This window comes from Anser brachyrhynchus, assembly GCF_964034855.1.
Source record: "Anser brachyrhynchus genome assembly, chromosome: 4".
NCBI classification, from domain to species: domain Eukaryota; kingdom Metazoa; phylum Chordata; class Aves; order Anseriformes; family Anatidae; genus Anser; species Anser brachyrhynchus.
In genome coordinates this window covers 49,957,644-49,978,971 of record NC_137698.1, presented here as the reverse complement: position 1 = coordinate 49,978,971, position 21,328 = coordinate 49,957,644, and the positions used below count along the sequence as shown (strand labels likewise).

The window sequence follows — 21,328 nt, the reverse complement described above, 5'->3', positions numbered from 1 at the left end:
CAACAAAACAAACTTCTAAATCAGTAAACATATGGTGTATAAATGGTAAATACATATATATATCAGTTATCAAGAAATTAAAAGGAAAAGCAGCCTTTGTGCACACTGCATTACAAGCAGGAGCACAGTATGTATCCTGTCCTGTCCCAGGCCATGCTGCCCATCGGCTCAGACCAGCCCTGTCTCTGACAGTGACCATTGCAAACCACTTCAGAACACAGCACAGGAATGCTCCTGAGGCCTCCTGTGAAGAATGTGTTCATAGGTAAGCGCAAGAAATTAGTGGTGGGTGCAGAAAATGAAGCATGAAAAAAGAAGGAGGAACTTCCTTAAATGTATTTGTCTCCAAGCTCTGAAAAAAACAATCCTAAAACAAACCACCACCTCTGAAGACTTAAATAGTGAATGACAAGCGTTAATGATGTTCTGAAAATAATTACTGCTGTAGCAGAGCTGACGGCTGACCTTTCCAGAAATCAGCTTATGTTGCCTTTGTTGCTGAGATGAGTTGGTGAAGCTCTGACTCTGTGCTTCTGGGCTCTGCCCCTAGCACTAAATGGGGGTTGGGGTGGTTCTAACTAAGTCTAAAACTTTAGATGCTTCAAACTCTCCTAGGCCTGCCAGTTGCTCGTGTTTTTCTCAAATAGATGCTAACAGTCTGTTAGCCATGTCTGGCCTGCTGAAATCCCTGAAGCTTTCAGTGGCGGGGCCTCTGAACTGGATCACCACCATGGATGGGCCATCCCTGCCCTCATCTGTCCTGCCTTTTTGGGGAAGGTGCCTGGGGCCCAGCCTCTCTTCTCTCCCTGTCTCAGTAAGTCTGACAATTGAACGTAGTTTGTTAACACTTCTGCCTGACGCAGTTCGTACTTAACACCGTGAGGCATGTGCTCTACCTAGAAGTTGGATGCTATTTTTATATACGACATTTATTCTTGTAGACTGGAAAGGGGAAAAGATCAAATATGATATTTTATTTTTTTTTAATTATATTTTTTTTTAGTCTATGGTTCAGGCACTAATCAAGAAAACTTCTCTACTTTTCTACTTGCTCAAGGTCATTCTTAAAAGGCCTCCAAACACAGTTTGCTGTGTTTGCTGAGGCCTCCAAAGCCAAATCAGGGAGGCTGAAGACCAAGCAGTGTGTAACATCAGTGCTGCTGAGCACTTTGTTACGGCCCTGGAATCCATGAGCAGTTATGCCCCCTTCTAAATGTGGTTTATTTGCACTTTAATTGAATACTTATACAATGCCATCAGAAATATGTGTTTCTATGCTGCATGTAGCATTTGATCCAATGAGGAGCGTGGCACAGAGGTAGGATTTCTCATTTCATTATTTGGCATATGCTCCTCTCAGGTAATAGGTATTGGCCATGTAATGGTATGTAGAGGGAGAGCAGGTGCTGTTTTCCAGACACATTACCTCAATGGACCTCCTTCTCTCTTCAAGAAAGACTAATAAGGCTTTCAAAATTGTTTTTCAATGCATCACAAAGCAATTTTCACTGATATCTGCTGGTGAACAAAATTGTTGATGGGTTGCAAAATTTCACCATTTTCTTGCTTTTACTTAAGTACTGCTTTTAATTTAGTTCCAGCTTTGTAGGCTTTTTTGTTTTTTGAAACAATGGTGAATTCTGACCAGGTGACCTGTGGTTTGTTATGAATAGATATTCCAGACTGCTGTGCCACTTAATGGGATGCTAGAAATGTCAGCAATGTTTAGCCAACTGACTCCTCATCTTCCTTTTAGAAAAGCGCTTCTGCTATTGCTGACACTCTGCACACCATCTTAGTCTGGGCTGTGCTATGAACATGATCTGTTTTTGCTACTAGCTGGCTTATTTAAAAGGTATCAGTCCTCTAAAGTGACATTTAAGTGATTTAACTGAAGCCACATTTTCCTCAAATTCTCATTTCACTTGCTAGTGGTCTTCCACCTTCTCCAGTAATTGAGGCCCAAGCCCCCTCAAACCTTAACCATCTCTGCTATATCATCCTGCATTCATTCTTGCAACAGGCTTATCTCAACAACTTGTGGAGACTGGCTGTCACATCATGGAAAATATTATTTAATTGAGCTCCCTGGAACATGAGGAACATAAGTCAATTGCACTGGCACTTTAAACACTGCTTCTTTATATTTGATTTTTGGAATAGCAATATTCTTTTAATGTGGGGATGGCAGGAAGAATTCTGCTCCGAGGGGACTTCTCCCTTTTTATTATTACAAAATCTTAAGAAATGGGTCAGAAGCAACGATGGTGTTCAGACCCATCACATCACTCTTTTATTACTTGAGCTAATGAAGACGTGTGTCTGGAGAAGGGTATGCACCTACTGATAGGCTTTTTCTTCTCCTTTTAATAACAAAACCAAAGATCGAGCCTATGGAATAATGGATTTAATACCCACTGTTCTAGGGAGATTGTGCTTATTAGTTATGGGTCTTCCTGCTGACTTTCAGCTCCTGATTTTAGCTCCTTTTCCCACACCTACCCTACCTCGTTCACCTCCCCTCTCCCTCGCTGCCAGACTGCAGGAAGGAGAGCGTTATAGAGAGGGACGGACTCCCTCTTTCTAGTTGCTGTGTGCACCATCCCACTAAGCTGAGCCACAGTGGAGAGATTTCTGTTCAGCCCTGAATAAACCAGGGTGGGATGACACCTACTGCCTCCGTAGCTCAGTGTGAGCTGTCGAACAAAGATAATTGGCCTGTAGTGGGTATGAACAAAGCATGCTAGCACAGCTTCCTACCTGGGCTGGGTTTTGAGTAAATGTTAGAAAAGCAAAGACTGTCCCAGTTCTCAGGCAACGTCCCCACCGAATCACACATTTATAGAGGATGGACAAGACCTTCAAGATCATCAAGGCCAACCATCATCCAGATCTACCAAGTCCCATGCCAATCTTCACGTTCTTGACATAGCATGGAGGCATTGTATCTTCTTATTTAAACAAAGAGGCACTTCTGCAAAACATAAGCACACTGCAAGCCACAGCCTCCAATGTAACTTGTACAGAAAGACTTGCTCATTAGCAGCTTCTTAAATAATTGGTTTACTTCATGGTGACTTTGTTTTTGACACCATGTTGTTTCCTGCTTGGGAGGGCAGCATTACCTGACACTTGCGGATGGAAACCAGTGGTCTGTAAATCCTGTAATCGTGTCAAATGGTGAGAAGAGGCTCTCTTTTAGGTGTTCATGATGCTTTATGGAAATTAGCACAAGAATGATTCCAGGGTAGTAGCCTGTGACGCTTTAAATGACTTATGCTCTTGCTTCTCAGGGAGAAATTGTCCCACAGCCTCAAAGACCTCTTGCTGTGTGGAAAATGTCTTTTCCTTTCCTTCTGCCTCAGATTTTCCATTAAGAAATTTTTATCCCAACTTGTACACCCACTCAGCCAGTCTGAACTCTTCCTCTATGTTTTTATGACCTTCCAGTGCGAGTAGACATTTACTACATCCCTCTTGTCTAGTGGCCAGATTATGTGTATTGAATCTTTCTGTATAAATGTACCCCTTCAATGCCTTAATCTCTTTTGATGGATTTTTTTCTTCTTCTTTGAATCCTTTCCCATCCTTCACTGCTCTTTACAGTCCCTGGCCTCAGCTTGGAAATTCATTTCTTGCAAGCACTCTGGAAGCCTCAGGCAATCAGAAAAATAGAGTAGGGTGGTAGGGAGGGGAGGGGAAATTGTGCAAGCCTGAAGTGTCTGAGATAGTGCTCAATGCAAAAGAAGCACAGATGCAAAACTGCATATTATCATCAATAACAAGAACAGCACTTCATCTCTAGTGCTACGCTAGTCATCATTTTAGACATTGGTTTTATTTATTTATTTATTTATTTATTTATTTCTAGAGAAATGAAATAGCTCTGGACTGACAGATGAGAAATACCCAAAAGTAATTTTTCAGAAATATTTAGTATTTCCTCCTATAATGGATGCAGTCAATGGCTGCATTGACGAGTAATGGTATAACATAAAGGAATTAGCATTTTGTCTTTGCAAATTTAATGCATTGGTCTATTAAACCATTATCCTGGTTTCATATGACTGTAGGGCACTTCGCTTCTGGCACTTAGCAGTAAGATCTGTGTATAGCATTTAATTTTCATATGTATTAAGCAGAAGCATCTACCTTTGATTACGTAGCCTGGATTATGGAGTCATGGATTGCATGGGTTGCATACTGACTACCCCCTTGCACAGACTATTGTGGATAGATGTATAGTAGGTCCTGCTCTCTCTAAGGTCTTGATGGTACTGTTTTGAATCATTTCTAAGACTCACTTTGGTCCCAGACTGTGTGTGTGTATTAGTGACATTGCCAGTGATTATTTACAGCTTTATAAATATTTAACTGTGGAGTGCAATACTTGAGGAATGACGAGGAATGAATGACAGTGAAAAGATGACTTTTCCCATTTCGTTTTTTTCAGAAAGCAGTGCTGAATATCAAAGTAAGGAAGCACGCAGCAGGCTGGATCCGTGCCACTTGTGGGACTCTGTGTGTGCCATCGGCTGCACCAGCCATCTGCCAGAAGTGAACTGGGACCCAGCCTGTGCTCACCCTGCAGCAAGTGCTGCTTCATGCAGGGGACTGTCCGAGCAAGAGCCAGTGTGAGGGACACCTGGCAAAAAACACAGCCACAGAAATTTGACTTAAGATTGTCCAACTGCAGCGTGGACATCTGCAAAAATATTCCCCCAAATACCCAAAACTTTCAGGAGCTTGAAGCTATTTAGATAAGTCAAAATTAACTTATGTTTTAGACATTTAGGTAAATGGAAATTTGAAAGTAACCTAAGCACATTTTAATCATAATGCAGAGTATTAACTTGCCTGAGGACTATGCAGCGCACTAGTGTGCTTAAAAATTTATTTTTCTGTATAATGATGACTTTTTTTGGGTATGTCCTTGCTCTTCTTGCTCCAAGGATCCAGGACTGTAAAGAAAGATGTGGCTTTAAAAAAAGTGCAGGTTGTTTTTTTTAATTTATTTTTAGTTTGGACTTGAGAAGGAAAAGAGATCCTGTAACAGCCAAACAAATTCCAGTCCCTTATCAGGAAGGCTCTCTAAAAGACTCTCTGGTGTGTGAGAAGCAGTGCCATGACAGCAAGGGGTTTATTTTTTGCCAGACTGGGAAGCAGTCTTCCACTGCTCCTGCAGCAGAAGAGGGGGAACTGGCAGTGATCTGGACTTCAGGATGCTCAGGTAGAGAAAGAGTACGATGGCATTGCTGACTGAAAAGCAGCAGTCTCATTCCCGTTACTGTGTCAGACAAGCCTCACAAATCAAAATCCTCTTTCGGATGCCCAAATTATATTTCTGTTGGCTAAGACTTTAAAAACTTTCTAAAGTTGCTTGAATTAACAGCTGTCTTTGGCTCCATTTTTCACCTTAGTCAGTTGTTTGTATATCCTCCTGGCCTTCTTTTTGGCTTCATTTCACTTTCTCCAATTACTTTCACACTTGAATTTTTTTTTTTTTTTTACAAGAACCCATGACTGCAGAAATCTCCTTGCCCACTTTCTCACTGTAAGAAATAGGAGAGTGGTGAATTATTTTTCAGCATTACATATGCTATTACTATACTAGTATTACATATACTAGTTTATCAACTAGTTTACTTTGCTTCCCGTTAAATCCAAGAGTGCCTTGCTATACAACAGCGGCAAAACAGGTTTCCTTCTGCTTTTAAATTACACACACAAATCTGTTGACCAGGGACCATTTTTGTCCAGCTGTCCACCATCATGGAGGTGTGTCTTCCGAAACTTTTAAAATTATGCAGGTAACTGCCTTTAGCAATCAAAAATAGTGGTCTGGGAGAGGGCAGAGGAGCTCGGAATTTGCCAGCAGTATCTAAAGAATCAACAGCAAGCAAAGTGCCTTTCCTAACCATGAAAAGCCAGATAAAGAACATGAACCACCCCAATAAAGAACAGACTTCTCTGAAATCAAAGATACTTTTCTCATTCATCATTCTTCTTTAAAAATATCAGTTCCTTTAAGGTTACTGATTGCTACTTTTTAAATGATTTTGATGTACTTTGCTAGCCATGTTAATGACCCACATGAAGCTGCACCCTGGTGCCTACAGCTCATTAAGTACAAAAGGCCTACTGTGGAAAGACGCAGCAGGCTAGAAGTTTGGATATAGGTGCAGGTCAGTTTTTGATATGTGAAGACAGCAAACTTTCCCAAATGGGCCTCACCGAGGAAGGTTTTCCCTTTAACCCGTCATCGTTAAAGTTTTAAGGAACTTTGTGCTTTGTCAAAACACTTAAGAGCATCTTATTATGCCATCTCAAAGTGACTCCCATTGGTGTGAACTGCCCTTTGCAGGCTTTGAGCCTAGGCTGGGGATGCAGGTAAGACTGGAGAAATCACTGAGGGTGTTGGTTCTGCTCTCAGAAACAGGCTGTAGACATGAGAGGGGACGGAAGGATGCAGAAAAAAATAAAAATATTACACTTCTCCAATTTTAAACATTTAATAGTGCACTTATTGAGTATATTCTGTACAGACATCTATAGCAAGTTAAACATTTTCCTTTCTCTCACTTAGATCATAGTCATGTAAAGCACATTTACAATAGAAAACATACTTGAGGTACAAAAACCCAAAAAGAATATCTGAGGTATAAATACAGGTATATTTTAAATAATCTTTATCATGCTTTATCTATGTTTGACAGTACACTGTGGGCAAGTATACATGTTTACAATAGAATGGTATGTACAACATACAATTTTACAAATTCAAAAGTGTTTGATGTAGAAGAATATACAAGGCTTTCCTACTCATGAGGAACATTGTTACTGGAAGTACTACATTATTTGCCATAATAAAAAAAATCTTCTTCAAAAAGCTTAAAATAATACTGACAATGGTAACAAAGTCTCAGTCAAAATTCCATCTTGCAACTCATTCATACCCTAGCCACAAAATACATTTATCACTTAATACTGCACCTCGAACGCAAATCCTTACCTTTACAGTAAAACCTACATAAAGACACCTTTCCAGAGGACCTCAAGACTTCCTACAGTTCATGTAGTTTGATTGTCGCAGAGGGGAGAACATCCCAAAGGGTTTAAAAACAAACAAAAACAAGAAAAAAGTCCCACCTTCCTCTCTGCCCCCAAATACAACCCTCCAAATTACTAACATTCAGGTTCTGTTCACATTAACGTGCAGCTTATAGAAAAACAAGCACAGGAGAGAGAGAAAGGGAACAAACTCTTACAAATCTTCCCTTCCTGCCCACCACACTCTGCCTGCTGCTGCAGGAGTCCTGCCACATCCCAACACCAGGACTCCAGTGTTTACTTTTTCCTCTTGAGTGTTAGAAGACAGTAATATACATAAAAGCTCATTAAAACACATATAGTTAACACAGATAGGAGTAAAAGCAACAAACATTTTTTAGGCAATATAACAATTGAGATTACTGGCTCTCTTGACCATTGCATAAGCATTTCAGTTCTAAGCTGCGGTGTTGCTTGAAAGTATATTTACTTAAAATTGCTATAGAATTGCTAATCACTCCCAAAAGATCATCTGGATAAGGAGTGAACACTAACCAGAGCAAGCCTATTGTAACATCTGCGTAGGGGTTTTAACAACATTAGAGCTGAGGAAAATGCAGAACTGGCAAATGGGAAGGATGGCAACTCATGGTCCACGGAGGAGTCAAATTCTAGGTTCAACTGTATCCAGTATACTAAAATCCATCCTGGCTGCCTATCAGTGTACCAGACACATTTCAAGTTCAACTTCTGCTATCCTTTCAACCATCAACACACTCATTCACACTTTAATCTCTGTGCAAACCTTTCTCTGCTTATCTCAGTGAGAACACATTGAAGAGTACCAACTATTCCAGTGGATACACCAGTCCCTCAACGCACTACAAATAAAATGATATGGGTATGTACATAAAGCTAAGTATTTCACATGGGAATGATGAGCCTTCACCATATTTCATAATATATTTTGCATTTAAAGAATTTTGCTTCTCAGAAGCAAATCAAACCATCTAATAGTACAATACTTATTTCTTTGCACAGTCCTCCTATGTATTCCAGTCGAGGCCTACACTATAGGCCTTACACAGACAGGAAGCAGCTTTAAAGTGTATGGTATGGCCACAGTCCTATGGTAATGCTCACAGTCAAGTTCTCATGCTGTCATCCCTTCATGACATGACTTTCAGATGGTCTGCAGCAGATGAGCCTCAGTTTTGGGTAACATCTGTGTTGCTGAGGTGTGGAGCGCACGGCTGTTCCTCTTCAGTAGTCACCTGGATTTTACTTCCTTGCTCTCAAGACTCTGATGAGTGAAAGAGTCTCGTATCTTAACTACTTCAGATGCACACAAGTGTCCAAAAGACTTGGTGTACCAGTCTGGCATGTGGCCCCTGATGGGTGGTGAAAAAGTAGCAAAGAAACAAGTATCAGTAACATTGCACGCATTAGCTTAGAATCAAATAGATATATAGTTGGTTAAATGCCCAACTGGGAAATCTCTTTATTACTGCTTACTGTTCAGCTCGGCCTTAATAATACATAGACTTGCTCAAAACCAACCTTTTCCTCACTGCAGCAAATTTATTTGAAGTTTTTGAGAACTTGGTCTGCTTCATTAACCTAACATTAAACTTAGAAAGTCCTTGCATCTAATACATCTGTCAGACGAAGGGGTGGGATTACACACCAGTACCTGTGGTGGAACACGTTATCGGGGGCTTCTAATGTAACAAACCATCCTCATTGTTAGACATGCACTGAAGGCAATTTTGATCCTTGTGGGTCCCTTCCGACTCAGATATTCCATGATTCTATGATTTTATGACATCTCAGAGTCCTGTGTGTTTGCATTTGAGAACTATGTACTACTGCCTAAGCTATAGCCTTCTGAACTGTCTAAATTTTGCACTATAAAAGACAAGTTACTATCACAAAAGGACAAAATGGAAATACATACCTTAAATCAATTCTGCACATGTAGGTAAGCTTAGATTTTCCTGACCCGCAGGGCTCAATCAGGTACCTAGACAGGAGCACATTGACTCTGACACCTGCCACTGGAGCACGGTCATGATCCACTGAAGTTGCTAAAAGCACACAAGCTCCTTTGGGAAAGTTTGTTCTCCATGTTCTATGAAAAAAAGAAGAAAAAAGTCTCATCTTTGAAAAACAGGAATTCAAACATCTAATAGACTTCAAGTCATGCATAAATAGATTTTTACCTACATAACTTGCTTGCTATTCTGTAAGCAAGGCTGCTGGGGGGAGATATTAAAACTACAGCATATAAAAGTCTTACCTTAAGACTACAAAGTCCCTGGCTGGATGAGGTGCCATGCTGTTCTGGACATACTGGTAGATATCTGTCTGGCTGTCCAAAGGTTCAATTACTTTTGAATCTATAAGATCTTCATCCCAAAGATGCTGCTCCTTAAGTAAACGATTTAAAACTTCCTCTGGTGTGGCAGCAATTTCAATGGTAGTTTTCCATAACCGGAGTGGGGGACCTTCACATGCCTGGGGAAAATCAGCACAGAGTCCTCAGTTCAGCATTTTCTTTGTATTTTATATTATTGGATAAAAACGGCAAATTAAATACACGTACACATACACACACAAATACACACATATATTGTACTAAGGCTGTCGTAAGTTCAGACTGAGGTTGTTTTCGTAATAGCCAAAGGCATCTGCACACTGACTTCCAAATGGTTTTTACATTATAGTTACGTTCTCCAGCATGAACCGCTATTAAATTGTGATGCTGCAGAAAAATGTCCTCATTTTCCAAATTAATTTTTTAAAATATCCTAGCTCAAATTTCAATGAAACACTTCTCCCTTTGCTAGCTCTGAACTGTGAATCAAGGGAAGATTAGAGCAGAGAAACTTCATCCCTGCTGCCTGCATAACAAAAGTGCTTGGAGGCTTCAGTTAGCCTGTCAAGGCTTTGCACAAGTGAGCGAGGGCGTGTAAATGCAACGCAGTGAGCATTCCTGGGCTGGATAAACACGACAACTCAATTCAATGCATGTTTTCTGACTACTGCTGAAAGACATGTTGTTTTTAGACAGTGCGCAACTATGTCAAAAGATCATTATTTTTTCTTAAATCTATCCAGAAAATAAAGGTGTAATATCCTTCTGTAATATCGCACATCTAAAGGTGGCTTGCATTAAGGGAAGATAAGGTAAAAACCAGAGTAGTGGACAGTGTTACAGGATGCATACCTTCTTGTAGGCCAGTTCTGCTTGCTCTGAGGTGGAACAGCTGACCCAGCCTTTAAACTTCTCCTTCATTTCCTTCAGCAAGTCATCCACGCAGTCCTGGAGGTAGCAGTGGTAGTCGGAGGGCTCCGTGGTGCTGCTGTTGCCCCTGAGCTCCTCCAGGCTGAGGGGACGCAGGTCCTGCTCCGTGTACGAGTTTCGGCCCCGGCTCATTTCTTCAGGTATCTGAGGGGTGACAAGGACAAATCATCCTCTTGCAGCTCTCTCCCCAAATCCCAGAGTTAGTCTAGCAGCTTCACAGTCACTGTAAGATGGGTACACTAGTTTTGCAAGCTGTGGGGCACCTGCAGCTCTTTAACGTGCAGCTATTCTTTCTTTTTTTTTTTTTTTTAAACACCATCTTGAGACTGCAGCACTCTCCTGTTGATAAGATGCTCACTGCCTACTTCCTTCACTCTGAAGTTGGCAGTAGTCACATCCTCTGGTAGAAAATGAGATGCCTAGAGATGTTTATGTGTAGGTATGCCTGTGGAATTACATCTCTAAGTTACCTGAGCTAGTATGCAAATGGTATTCTAAAAGATATATTTGTCAGGTCAAGCACTCAATGTGAAGAAATACCAAAGTTTGTGTCTTTGGGACCTTGATTTGACACAGATTAGTCCCTCAGTTACAATGTGTCTTTTGGTTTTTAGTTTTTCTGTGGTGTATCCCTTCTTTGCTCCACAGCTCAGACTCATTCCCATAGCAAAGCTTATCCTGCAGACTGACTGAAGGAGAGGCCAGCTGTCAGCTGCAAGAAGAGAGACAGGCATGCCTTCAGTTGTGGGTGCTGAAAAGATCTGATGACAGTGAGGAAAACCAGGATGCAGACTTGTCTGGTTCTCCATGCTGGGCTCTAGAGGGAGCGTGCTTTAGTTGTTATGGAGCCTTCAGCCAACAGTCTGATAGTGTCACGTTCAGGATGCTTTTGTGGCCTAGTCTTGCTTTCCCTTGGGAATTTAAGTATAAAGCGAGCACTGAAATTCTTGGAAATAGCTTCTTGCTTTGTAATTAGAGCTGAAGCTCACAGATCCTCATGGCTGCACAACAGAAGTTTGAACACACATTTCAAATGTAGCTAGGATGTCACAAAAATGCCCCAGACCCCACAACTTCTTCATGACTTCTGAGTGCCAGTGTCAACAAAACAAATCGGGCACCACTTCAAATTCATGCATGCACTCAGATAAGGATGCAAAGTTTTTTTAAAAAGCTATTTATCATATACTACTCTTTATTAAAATGAAGAGACGTTCCTAGGTCTGCTGTATAATGGAAAGCTAAGTCATGTTGGCCAACATTGCATTCATCGGTTTTGCAGATACGTGTTTTACCTGGAAGAGCTTCTTGCATTCAGCAATCATATGGGCTAGCCCTTGGGTTGCAGCCAAATTTTCATTTAGGTCTTTCTGATCAGGTTTTCCCAGGCTTGGTTTTCGTTGCATCACCCTTCACAGGGAAGAAGAGCGTACACACACACAAATTCAGTTATGCAACACAGAGCAAGAGAGACATTTAGTAAGAAAACAGTAGGATTCCAGAAGCTGCTGGTGATTTAGAGCAGTGCTGCTTGGGACCAGATCTTGGCATGCTGTTACCGACTTCTTTTGCTACTCATACTAAACTTCTATGGAGTCCCCCCATTCCTTCCCTTTTGTGAGCTAACATTTTAACATATCTGTTAAAAAAGTGGGGTCACGTAACCATTCTGCACCTGGTGCCTTCTGAGTGTTCAATGGGATCAAAAGTGGCAGAGTCAACAAGACCACCAGCAATGAGCTGTGCTCTCTGTAGACGTACCTTGGGGAGGAATTCTCTCTTTTGAGAGTGTTTAAGTGGAAGAGGGAAGGTGCTAAGCACACCGCCAGGTTTGTTGGTGTCATCTGGTTCTCCTTCACTGCAGCTGTGACATCACTCAGGAAATAGAGAAGAATCTGGAGGACCTCCCTGTTCTCATCAGGTAAAAGCATAATGGCAGCCTTGATTGCCTGGAGACGCTGATCCTTTGGCACATCTGCATAATATTAGTAATACTCTCATCAGCCCATTGATTTTCCACACACACAGCATGAATACATCCCAAAGCAAACTCCAGCTTCAAATATTTGACTTGAGTTTGAAGTGATTTCCTTCAGGATGCATACCATTCGTAGGAAACATGAAGGATTTTTTTTAACCCACTAGTTTAACTGCCCTCAGTTATTTCCTGCCTCACAAGAAATGCAAGCAAGAAGAAGTTGTGCCTAGGCCAGAGTTAATTTTAGATTTAATTTCAACAGCTACTTGCACTAAAATGACAGAATCCTGGATTCAGGCAGCGAACAAGCAAACACAGTCCAGCCAATTTAGAAATTCTTTGGCTTTCAAAGAAATTGAAAACAAATGCATTTGAGAAGAGGTGAATTAATTAAATAAATTGGCTAGCAGATCTTTTTAACAATGATGTCATAAAATAGCCAGAAAGTGCTTTACCAAACACACAGGGTTGCTTTATTGAGCAGATCATTCAAAGTCATGCAGTGGAAAAAGAAAGTCAATGCTGTGAAGCCCCATACCATTAAACAGCTCCTTGGTTACTAACAACAAACATCCATTGGAAAAATTTGACGTGTGTCTTTATATAAGGCCTTCTCCTCCAAACTTGAAGGGAACAAATAGCGAAATAACCCAGACCAGATCTGCTTCTTATAAAGGGATTTCCAACAGGCCATCCCTGAATACAACATGAGAGTCTGACTCCTGGAGCATTTATATCATCATTAGCACCACACTGCCCTGGCTGCATGGCTCATAATACATGCGTTGCTAACCAGATATTTAACTGGTATTTGCTTTGGGCTTCAGCAATTTCATAAGGCTGGCAAGTGAGTTTAGAAAGCAATTTTAAGCAGAAATCTACAGTTCTCTGCTCACTCCCCTCACTCAGCTCAAAGCACATTTAAGCCTTGTATGGGCAATTCCATGCCTGGTGCATAACTCTAAAGCAAAGAGAAATTTTGTCCTTTGCAGGGAAGCAAAATTTACAGCTGCTTTAAGGCTCTTTGCTTTGCACAGAGATAATACTTCCCGACCACCTCTGGGGACTCCTCAGACCTACCGGCTGTGAAGGGAAGGGAAAGGAAAATATACTTCTACAATACTGTGTCAAACTTTTTCTGGCACTAAATCAGAAAGAGTTGCTGTTTAATATGCAAGGAAGTGGAGAGTCTGATTCATTTTTTCCGTAAACTTTCTTGGGAATTGAAACAAACAAACAAAAAAATGTGCTCTGAAATAACAGTACATATGTTCTTATTTTAAACTGTCACCTCCACCTACAGAGATCTGAAGGAATTTCCTGGATAGAGCATTTGCATCATCATAGGGAAGGCACAAAACCAGTAATAGCTCAAACAAAGTATTTTTCTATCAAACTGTGTTGTAGCTGTGCTACCATGGGAAGAATACATGGGGTGGTATTAGAGGATCAAAGTGCCCATAGTGCATGAGTTTGGACCTCCATGAATATTTCAAAAAGCTTTGGGGTTTTCTGGTCACCAAACATTAATTCATCTTTGGCAGTTTAATAAAGTGCTTTTATAAAGCATGTAGGTATTCCTAATGAAACAAAGATAAAAAACTTTTGAAGGGCAACTTGTTTGGAAAGATCCAGCACAAAATAACCATGTATACAGAACTTGATTTATCTAACTCACAATAGAGAATGTATCCCTAGCTGGAGTTGAACCTGACATCCCAGCAACATGAATTCTTTCTTTTGAGGTGTGTTGATAAATTCATGTTTTGATGTTATTTATTCTAAGCACATTCTGTTTATGGCACCTACCAGTAAAGTAGCTAAAAACTAGTAACAGAAAAGTTTTCAACTTAAAAGGTTGCTTTCAAAAGTTGTGGTGAGAGATAGAATAATATGAATCTTAAGAAAATACAATTCCTTTGGCAATCTTGCTCTTTAAACCAAAAACAAACAAAAAACCCACCTCAGTTATTCAGTGGATTTCAATCCCCTCAAAAGTCCAAAACTCTGTGAACATACTGTTTGCACAAGCCCTCTACTTAGCCACATCAGACACAGTTTATCTTCAAACCGTAGTATCAAGTATGCTCAAAGAAGAGAGGAAACTACAGCAAGTGATGGAGGATTTATTTGTTCCCAAACTTGAGGGAAAGGTGAAATTAAAAGAACTTGTCCTGTCCTATGAATTGTTATACAGTCAGAATATCAAAAATCAGTTCCTTATGTGGAAGCCTGAAATATAATGGCTGCTAGAGAAAGAGAAAGACCAACACATGCAACATGCGTAGTGCCCAAAGGAGCGGTGTTAGAAACTCTCACCCTTGCTACACAAATGACAATTAGCCATTTAGCTTTAGAAATCTCAGTACTTACACTGGTATATCTGTAAGAAGGTTTCAGAGAGTTTGTTGGTCATGAGGGGCTCAGGTAGGTCACGGAAGAATTGCTTTAACATGTCTGCTACATCGTAAGCAGACTGGCCTTCGTAGTTGACGCTGTCTGCTGAACTCTCATTCATTTGACGTAAAGCCTGAATTCTTGATTTGACTCCAGATTTCCTAAACAGTCCAACCTAAGTGTAATTGTATATGGAAAAGTAAACACGTTTACATTCAGTATAGCAAAATTGAAATCTAAGTATGTTCTTTAGCCTCTTATGTATGAATTCTAATTTCATGGCTAATTTAATGGAAAGCTTTCCTTGAATTATTCATTTTGTTCTGTCTGCTTTTTCAATCTGACCCAGAAACAACAACAACAAAAAATCTTAATGGAAGGCTGGGCTTCGAGTACTGAATGAGAATGGGATCAGAACGGAGCAAAACCCACCTGATCCAGGCAGTGGTTGCGAAGGTACCGCATGGCTTGTTGAATGCTCTGTGGAAGAGGCTGCCCAGTGCGCTGAACATTGACTTGCAGTGGTACTCCAAATACATTTCGGTCCTTATAGTCTGGCACCTTTATCCTTTTCATAAATTTTGGTACTGCCCTATTTAAGCAAAGGGAATGACAAAATTAGATTAAACCTCTGGCAACCATTTGTCTTATGGATTTCCAGTAACTCATGAAGTAAGTGAAAATAAGTGAAACATTTTAGTATGCTGAATAACATGAAAAGTAGTGAGAATACAAATAAGCTAATTCATTCAGGGATGGGAGGGGAGAGAGGACAGAAAACAGTTTCTCTAAGAGAAAGGCTTAACATTCAGAGCAGTATGCTGCCTGTAATTATTAATGTGGTGCTACTCTATCAATATTAGTAGGACAAAAGCTACAGGGAAAAACTGCAGGAGCCAGACCGAACTGCAATGGAGTCAAAATAAATCCTGTGGTCAGTGACCCCTTATAACACTGCTTCTTTAGGTTTCAGGAAAGATGGGCATTTGAACAATGAGCTTTTGTATGTCAACTACTTGTTCTGCAAAGTCCTCAAACTGGGTCCACCACCCACCAGTGTGCATAACAGCAGGAAACTGATGTAATACATTTGAGATTGTCAGCTAAAAACTTCAGCTCTATAAACAACCCCTTTCAGGGACCCCCCTCCTTGTCAGGCAGTTACTGTTGTTACCCCTACCTCCCACTCCAGTTTCAATGAGAGGCCTTTCCATTTGCTTTTGACTCCAAGGAAAAAGTTACTAAATACAAAAGAATGATTTACCCCTAGGTCCCCAAGTGTTGCTTTCATAAAGGAAAAAAAGCTATTAAAATGTGAAAATATTGAGATCATTTTCTTAAACAAGGAAAAAAGCTAATGTATGGTACAACAGCTAGTAGGACACAGTAACACTGGAGAACAGGGAGACCTATTTAGCATTTCGATATATACAGTACAGCTATACAAACAGTGCATTAGATTTACAGCTGACTAATCTGTTACATAGGAAAACAGAACCAATTTGTATTGCCATATAGTTAAGTTTAGGGCATTATTGATATATGCATGAATAATACTTGCTTTGTCAAAAAACATGCCAATGGAATGTGAAAAAACACATTGCGATCTCCACCGAGAATCTGAAGCATGCAGGGATAACTGGTCAATACTTATTTCTGTCTTTCAGAACAAACAACTTCTGTATTTAGAAAGGCTGACATAATAACAGCCTTTGAACAGGAGGTACTTTGATGCTGAAGCTAAATACTCTCTATGACTCCTGGGGAAGGGAGGAGGCTGGCCTGTGGTGGGGAGAAGAAAAATTTTATTGCGTCTTTTGCATCCTGAAGGTTACACAGGCTGTACTGCAGATACAGTAATAAAGGAGCTTTCTATTTCATTCTTCCAACAAAATCCAAACAAACAAACAAAACAACAACTTAGTTACAAACACCTGGCCAGAGCAGATATTGCTGCCTACAGAAAAAATAATGATTCTCCCAACCTCCATTCCCCCTCCCCCTTTTTGTTTTTCAAGTTAACTGGATTTATAGTGCTGGATTTATAGTCCTTTAAAGAGGGGAGATAGTTGTTGGATAACAAGACACTAGAACTAAAGGACATCTATGTTATTTAATGACATGATTACATAGAGAAAGCTATGCAAAAAAATTAAGAATAACTGAAGCATCTTCAGATCTACTGAGCTCTGTGCCACCAGTCACTAACTCACTCAATATACCACTTGTCCTTCTTTTGCTAGAGATAGTGGACATCTTGCCACACAGACAGCTGGCCAGCTGGCCTGTACATGATTGCTTTTACTCCCTCACATGCCTCCTTGAACATAGTCCTCAATCCTACTGAGATTACGTTTACATAAAGGGTTAGTGATGTTAGTTAGCACTGTCTTAAGAAACCACAAATCATTGTCAGCGCAGGCTGGAGGAAGAAGTGCAAATATGGAAAAAAGAGGGATGAAGGGATTTGTTGCATGTTTCCAGAAGTTACTTAGGACTAGTGAAACTGTTGTGCTTGGACAGATGGCCTGTCTACACCTGGCACTGTGCCCTTACCAGCTGAAACCATGCTTGTTGGAAGGTGTGTACTTCTCCAGCAGAGCGGTTAACTTGAGGAGTGAGTACTTCTGCAGCAGGTTCATCTGTGCCACGGACTGACAGTTGATCTGCAGAGACGCCGAGCTGAGGCTGGGCCGGTGGGAGCTCTGGAAGCTGTGCCACCTCAGCCTGTGCCTGCAGAAATGACAGGGAACAGAGCAAGGACAGGTCACTGAGACATTCGCCTCACTCCCTGCAACCTGTGTCGATGGGAACATGCACTCTAAGCTGACCTACGTGGCCTTGTGCTATCAGACATTCTCAGAGGGCTCCAACAACTTTTGTTTTTTTTTCCAGAAACCCTTCCAGTATCAAGTCAGTCAGAATCAAACAACTCCATTAAGAAAAAAAAAGGCCTCAAATTTCAAGACACATCAAACGGGAACTAAGCTTTTCTAAAAGTCCCATTAAGTTTATACAAGCAGCTGTAGGCAACTAAATGACAGCAGAAACTGGGCCCAAAATGATTTGCACCAGTTTTAAAGGAAAACTGGAAACAACGCTAGAAAGAGTTCAGCCCCATGCTCTACTCACAATATAAAATACATGGTGAAACTCCCAACAGAAACTGGGAAGCCTCTGGAGCTCCCCCAAGCCCCCACTGTGCTACAGTGATCAAGAAAAAGTAAACAAGCCCCATCTTCCCTGCAGAGTTAGTGACCTAGCATGCTATTAAGAAACAGCCTGCTACTGAAAGTGCAATTTTTTGAGACAGTCTAAAAGTCCAGGCTTTTACTATACACTGACACAAAACAGACCATACTTCCACTGGCTTTCCTAGCCAATCTGAAAAGTGAATAGCACTACTTGAGGTCCTTCTCCCTCCCACACACCATTTCGGTTTGAAGAATTCCCATCCCCCAAACCTGCCTTAACATTGCTCCAAACGCTGACTTGCTGAGCAGGCTGTTTTTCAGTGACGACTTGAGCTGAACATATAAACATATAGCTATGAATTGTGGGAATCACTTATCTACAAGTGTTGTACAAATACTTCCCTCGGCTATAATTGTTTTTGGAAGTGATGGGAACGGCACATGTGTGCTTCAGTGGCCCTAATTTCTATTACAGGAATGCCTTAACCAAGTGTGGTGCAGCTACTGCAGAACCAGTGGGTCTGGAGGAGGCCTTACTGGGGCCAACCCAAGTCCCAGCACTCATGAGCTCACCTGCTGGACCGTGTCAGAGACGCGCCCACCCCAGAGTCCCTTCTGTCCTGCATCCCTGAAGGCTCTTCTGTTTCATTAAGTGAATTCCCTGTGCTGTCAAGGTCACTCGGTGTTGTTCGATCGTTATCTACGTCGAGGTGGATCTGCTTTGGGGAGGAAGGACAGGGGGAGATGGAGTCGAGCGCTGAGTCAGAGTCCCCTTCGTCCGAGAACTTCTCTGACCACTGGTTTACTATTCTCTGCATCCCTTTCACATGGTACAGGATGTCGTCTAGCTCTGGGAATATGTCCTCGTTTTCAAGGTCGGCCAAGTCGCTCGTACTGGAATACAGGATCGAGCCTGGCACGTTGTCATAAATACTCAGGCGGCTGCTCAATGAGCTAGCGGAGTTGCGCCGTTTTCCCATGCTCAGCTCTTTGGAGCTGTCTCCACTGTTTTCCCTCCGGAGGGTGAGATGGCCATGGCCATGGAAACTCCCCGTCCTCCAGTTCACGGAAGCATTGCTTTCTGTTGGGGAGAAGTTGCCATTGGAGAGTGCTTTGGGAAAAGTGCCGGGCTTATGATCTTCTGGGATAAAAAACACGGTGTCTTCTGCAAAGCTTCCCCTGTTCTTGAAGTTCTGCTCCATCACATCACTGAAGGTTGACTGGTTGAAGGGGTCAAAGCCTTCCAGGTACATGCCCACCCTTTTATTGTACGCACTGAGGCTGCGCGTTCGCGTGACAGGGCTGGGTGTGCTGACGGCACTGCTCGTCTCAGACTGACTGCTGCTGCTGCTTGTCTGGGTGGAATTGGAGACGCTCCTTTTTCGTACCATGGGGAGGCTGATGTGGTTGCCATTGAGGGCAGAAATCTCCACACAGTTAAGTTGCTTCAGCTTATCTTCATCCATGCCCTCTTGCAGGATGGGCCCACTAATAATAAGACCAAGCTTTGAAGGAGCTTTGTTCTTGCCATGGTGAGAGCTCTTGATTTTCAGGCTCTCCATTCTCTTAAGCAGGCTCTTTGTTTTAGATTTGGTGTTCTTCTCGTTTGCTTTTGTGTTGAAGCTGAAGCTATTCAGCTCCCTGGGTGAGGGCAGGCTGCTGAATGAGTCATCATTTGCTACGAAATTGCTCGACGAACAAACGCTCACAACGGAATTTGTCCTGGTGGTAGATGCCTCGCTCTGCAGGGTTGGTTGGTGGCTGCTGGTGCTGCTGATGCTGAGAATTGAAGCCACCTCCTGCCGCTCGCTGAGGTCTGTGAGCACGCTCTCACGGCTTGCTGCGTTTGTAAGGTGGGGAGCTTCTGGGGAGGGGGTATTCAAGTCTGGCTTTGGAGGGAACACATCGAACTCCTCAAGCCTCGACCACCTCTTGCTGTCCCTTTGAAAAGTCCATTTGCCACTTATTGCACATGGTTCATCTTCATCTGAATCTTCACTCTGCAAAGAAAAAGAACCCTGAAAATAATGCTTGCAAACTGCCAACATTGCAAAGGCAGTTGCGTTTAAATGCAATGCCCACCAAACTGATTTAAGCATGACCTTGTTCTCATGAATTTAAAGCAAAAACAGTCTCTTCAGGGAGAGGAAGTTTAGGCCATAAAGCCCATCTCAAGAAAAGATTACAGGGGACAGACAATACTTTTTAACAGTTTTTAAATACAAAGGATATATGCTTCGTAAAAAGAAACAAACAATGCAATCTGCTTTAAATTGCTCTTTTCTGAAAACCTTAGTATCCATTGACTTTTAATTAATTGGTCACAGTGGATAGCCCTCAGATCAATGGAAATTCCTGGCATGCATAAAATTTTAAACTGGAGTCAGTCCGGGGTTGGGGTCCCTTTGGACTCTCTCCAAAGTTACACTTTTTTGATAGTGGCTCTGTGTTTATACTCCTCTTTGCAATTAAGAGATGTTTCTCATACGTTGTGAATTGTTGCAGCTTAATTCCTTACCCATTCTGGAAGTTTAAAAGGTCTCCTCACTGTGACTAATGAGGCAGCAAAAGAAACTCTTGCACTGCTACAGTCTGATGCCTCCAGGCTCCTACCTGGTCCACTCTTCCTCCCACAGGCTAGCAGCTAACATTTTAAGAATGTCCTGTGAAGTTTCTACTTCAGTCTTGCTCCAGGCAAACTTTAACACTCATAGATAGTGAGCAGCAAAAGCTCACTCACAGTATAGCACGTAAGTAAATTGCAAATAGCATCTTCTCTGATTATGTTTGATGCATGACGAATGCTTGAGGGCACAATTACCTGTACATCACTTACGTCTAAATCTTTTCATCTAAATCCTGAAAGGGAATGATCCTGGAAATGGCATTTTTGTTCTTCCAAGTATCTGGAAAATTTCATGTTGCACACAGTTGGAAGAATGAAGCCAATGAGAGATATTTGAGTGTGACACCATGAAACCACACAATAACCTTTGGTGTTCAGAGTAGGGAAGACTAATTGCCACACAGCTCCATGGGTGCTGAAGTTTCACTTAATTTGTTTAGATTGCTTTAATTTAAAAACAAGTACACATGCACGCCTCAAACTGTAACTATTTGTGTGCCAGGAACATAAACACTCAGTCTGAAAAATTAGTAAGTTATTCATATTTCAAGTATTTTATTTATGCTTATTTTAGCTCCTGATCCTCTCCTAGTGTGGTTTTTTTTTTTTCCTCTTAGCACATTTCATCATCTCAGGAAGATATGTGAAACATCGTATTTATTTTTCATAACCAAATACACATAGGAAAAAGAGCAAGTGTCATTCTCTTTGTTTCCCAGCTACTACTACCGGTGTTTCTGCCCCTGACTCAGAAGAAAACCTAAGAGGACTGGCTT

General features: G+C 41.5%; 1 protein-coding gene across 9 annotated transcripts in view; it reads right to left on the bottom strand.

The window, feature by feature from the left end:
- Nucleotides 1–6,496: 6,496 nt before the first annotated feature.
- The window catches only part of DLC1 (DLC1 Rho GTPase activating protein), a 281,768-nt gene continuing 266,936 nt past the window's right edge, over nucleotides 6,497–21,328 (bottom strand). For all 9 annotated transcript variants that reach the window (XM_080591587.1, XM_080591591.1, XM_080591590.1 and 6 more), the window contains 10 exons: nucleotides 18,500–19,926; nucleotides 17,289–17,465; nucleotides 15,165–15,324; nucleotides 14,709–14,907; nucleotides 12,119–12,332; nucleotides 11,653–11,767; nucleotides 10,280–10,501; nucleotides 9,350–9,567; nucleotides 9,008–9,181; nucleotides 6,497–8,441 (listed from right to left, as the gene is read on the bottom strand). In XM_080591587.1, the coding sequence (XP_080447713.1) occupies nucleotides 8,321–8,441; nucleotides 9,008–9,181; nucleotides 9,350–9,567; nucleotides 10,280–10,501; nucleotides 11,653–11,767; nucleotides 12,119–12,332; nucleotides 14,709–14,907; nucleotides 15,165–15,324; nucleotides 17,289–17,465; nucleotides 18,500–19,926 (3,027 nt within the window). In that variant the 3' untranslated portion in view covers nucleotides 6,497–8,320. The remainder of the gene's footprint in view (nucleotides 8,442–9,007; nucleotides 9,182–9,349; nucleotides 9,568–10,279; nucleotides 10,502–11,652; nucleotides 11,768–12,118; nucleotides 12,333–14,708; nucleotides 14,908–15,164; nucleotides 15,325–17,288; nucleotides 17,466–18,499; nucleotides 19,927–21,328) is intronic.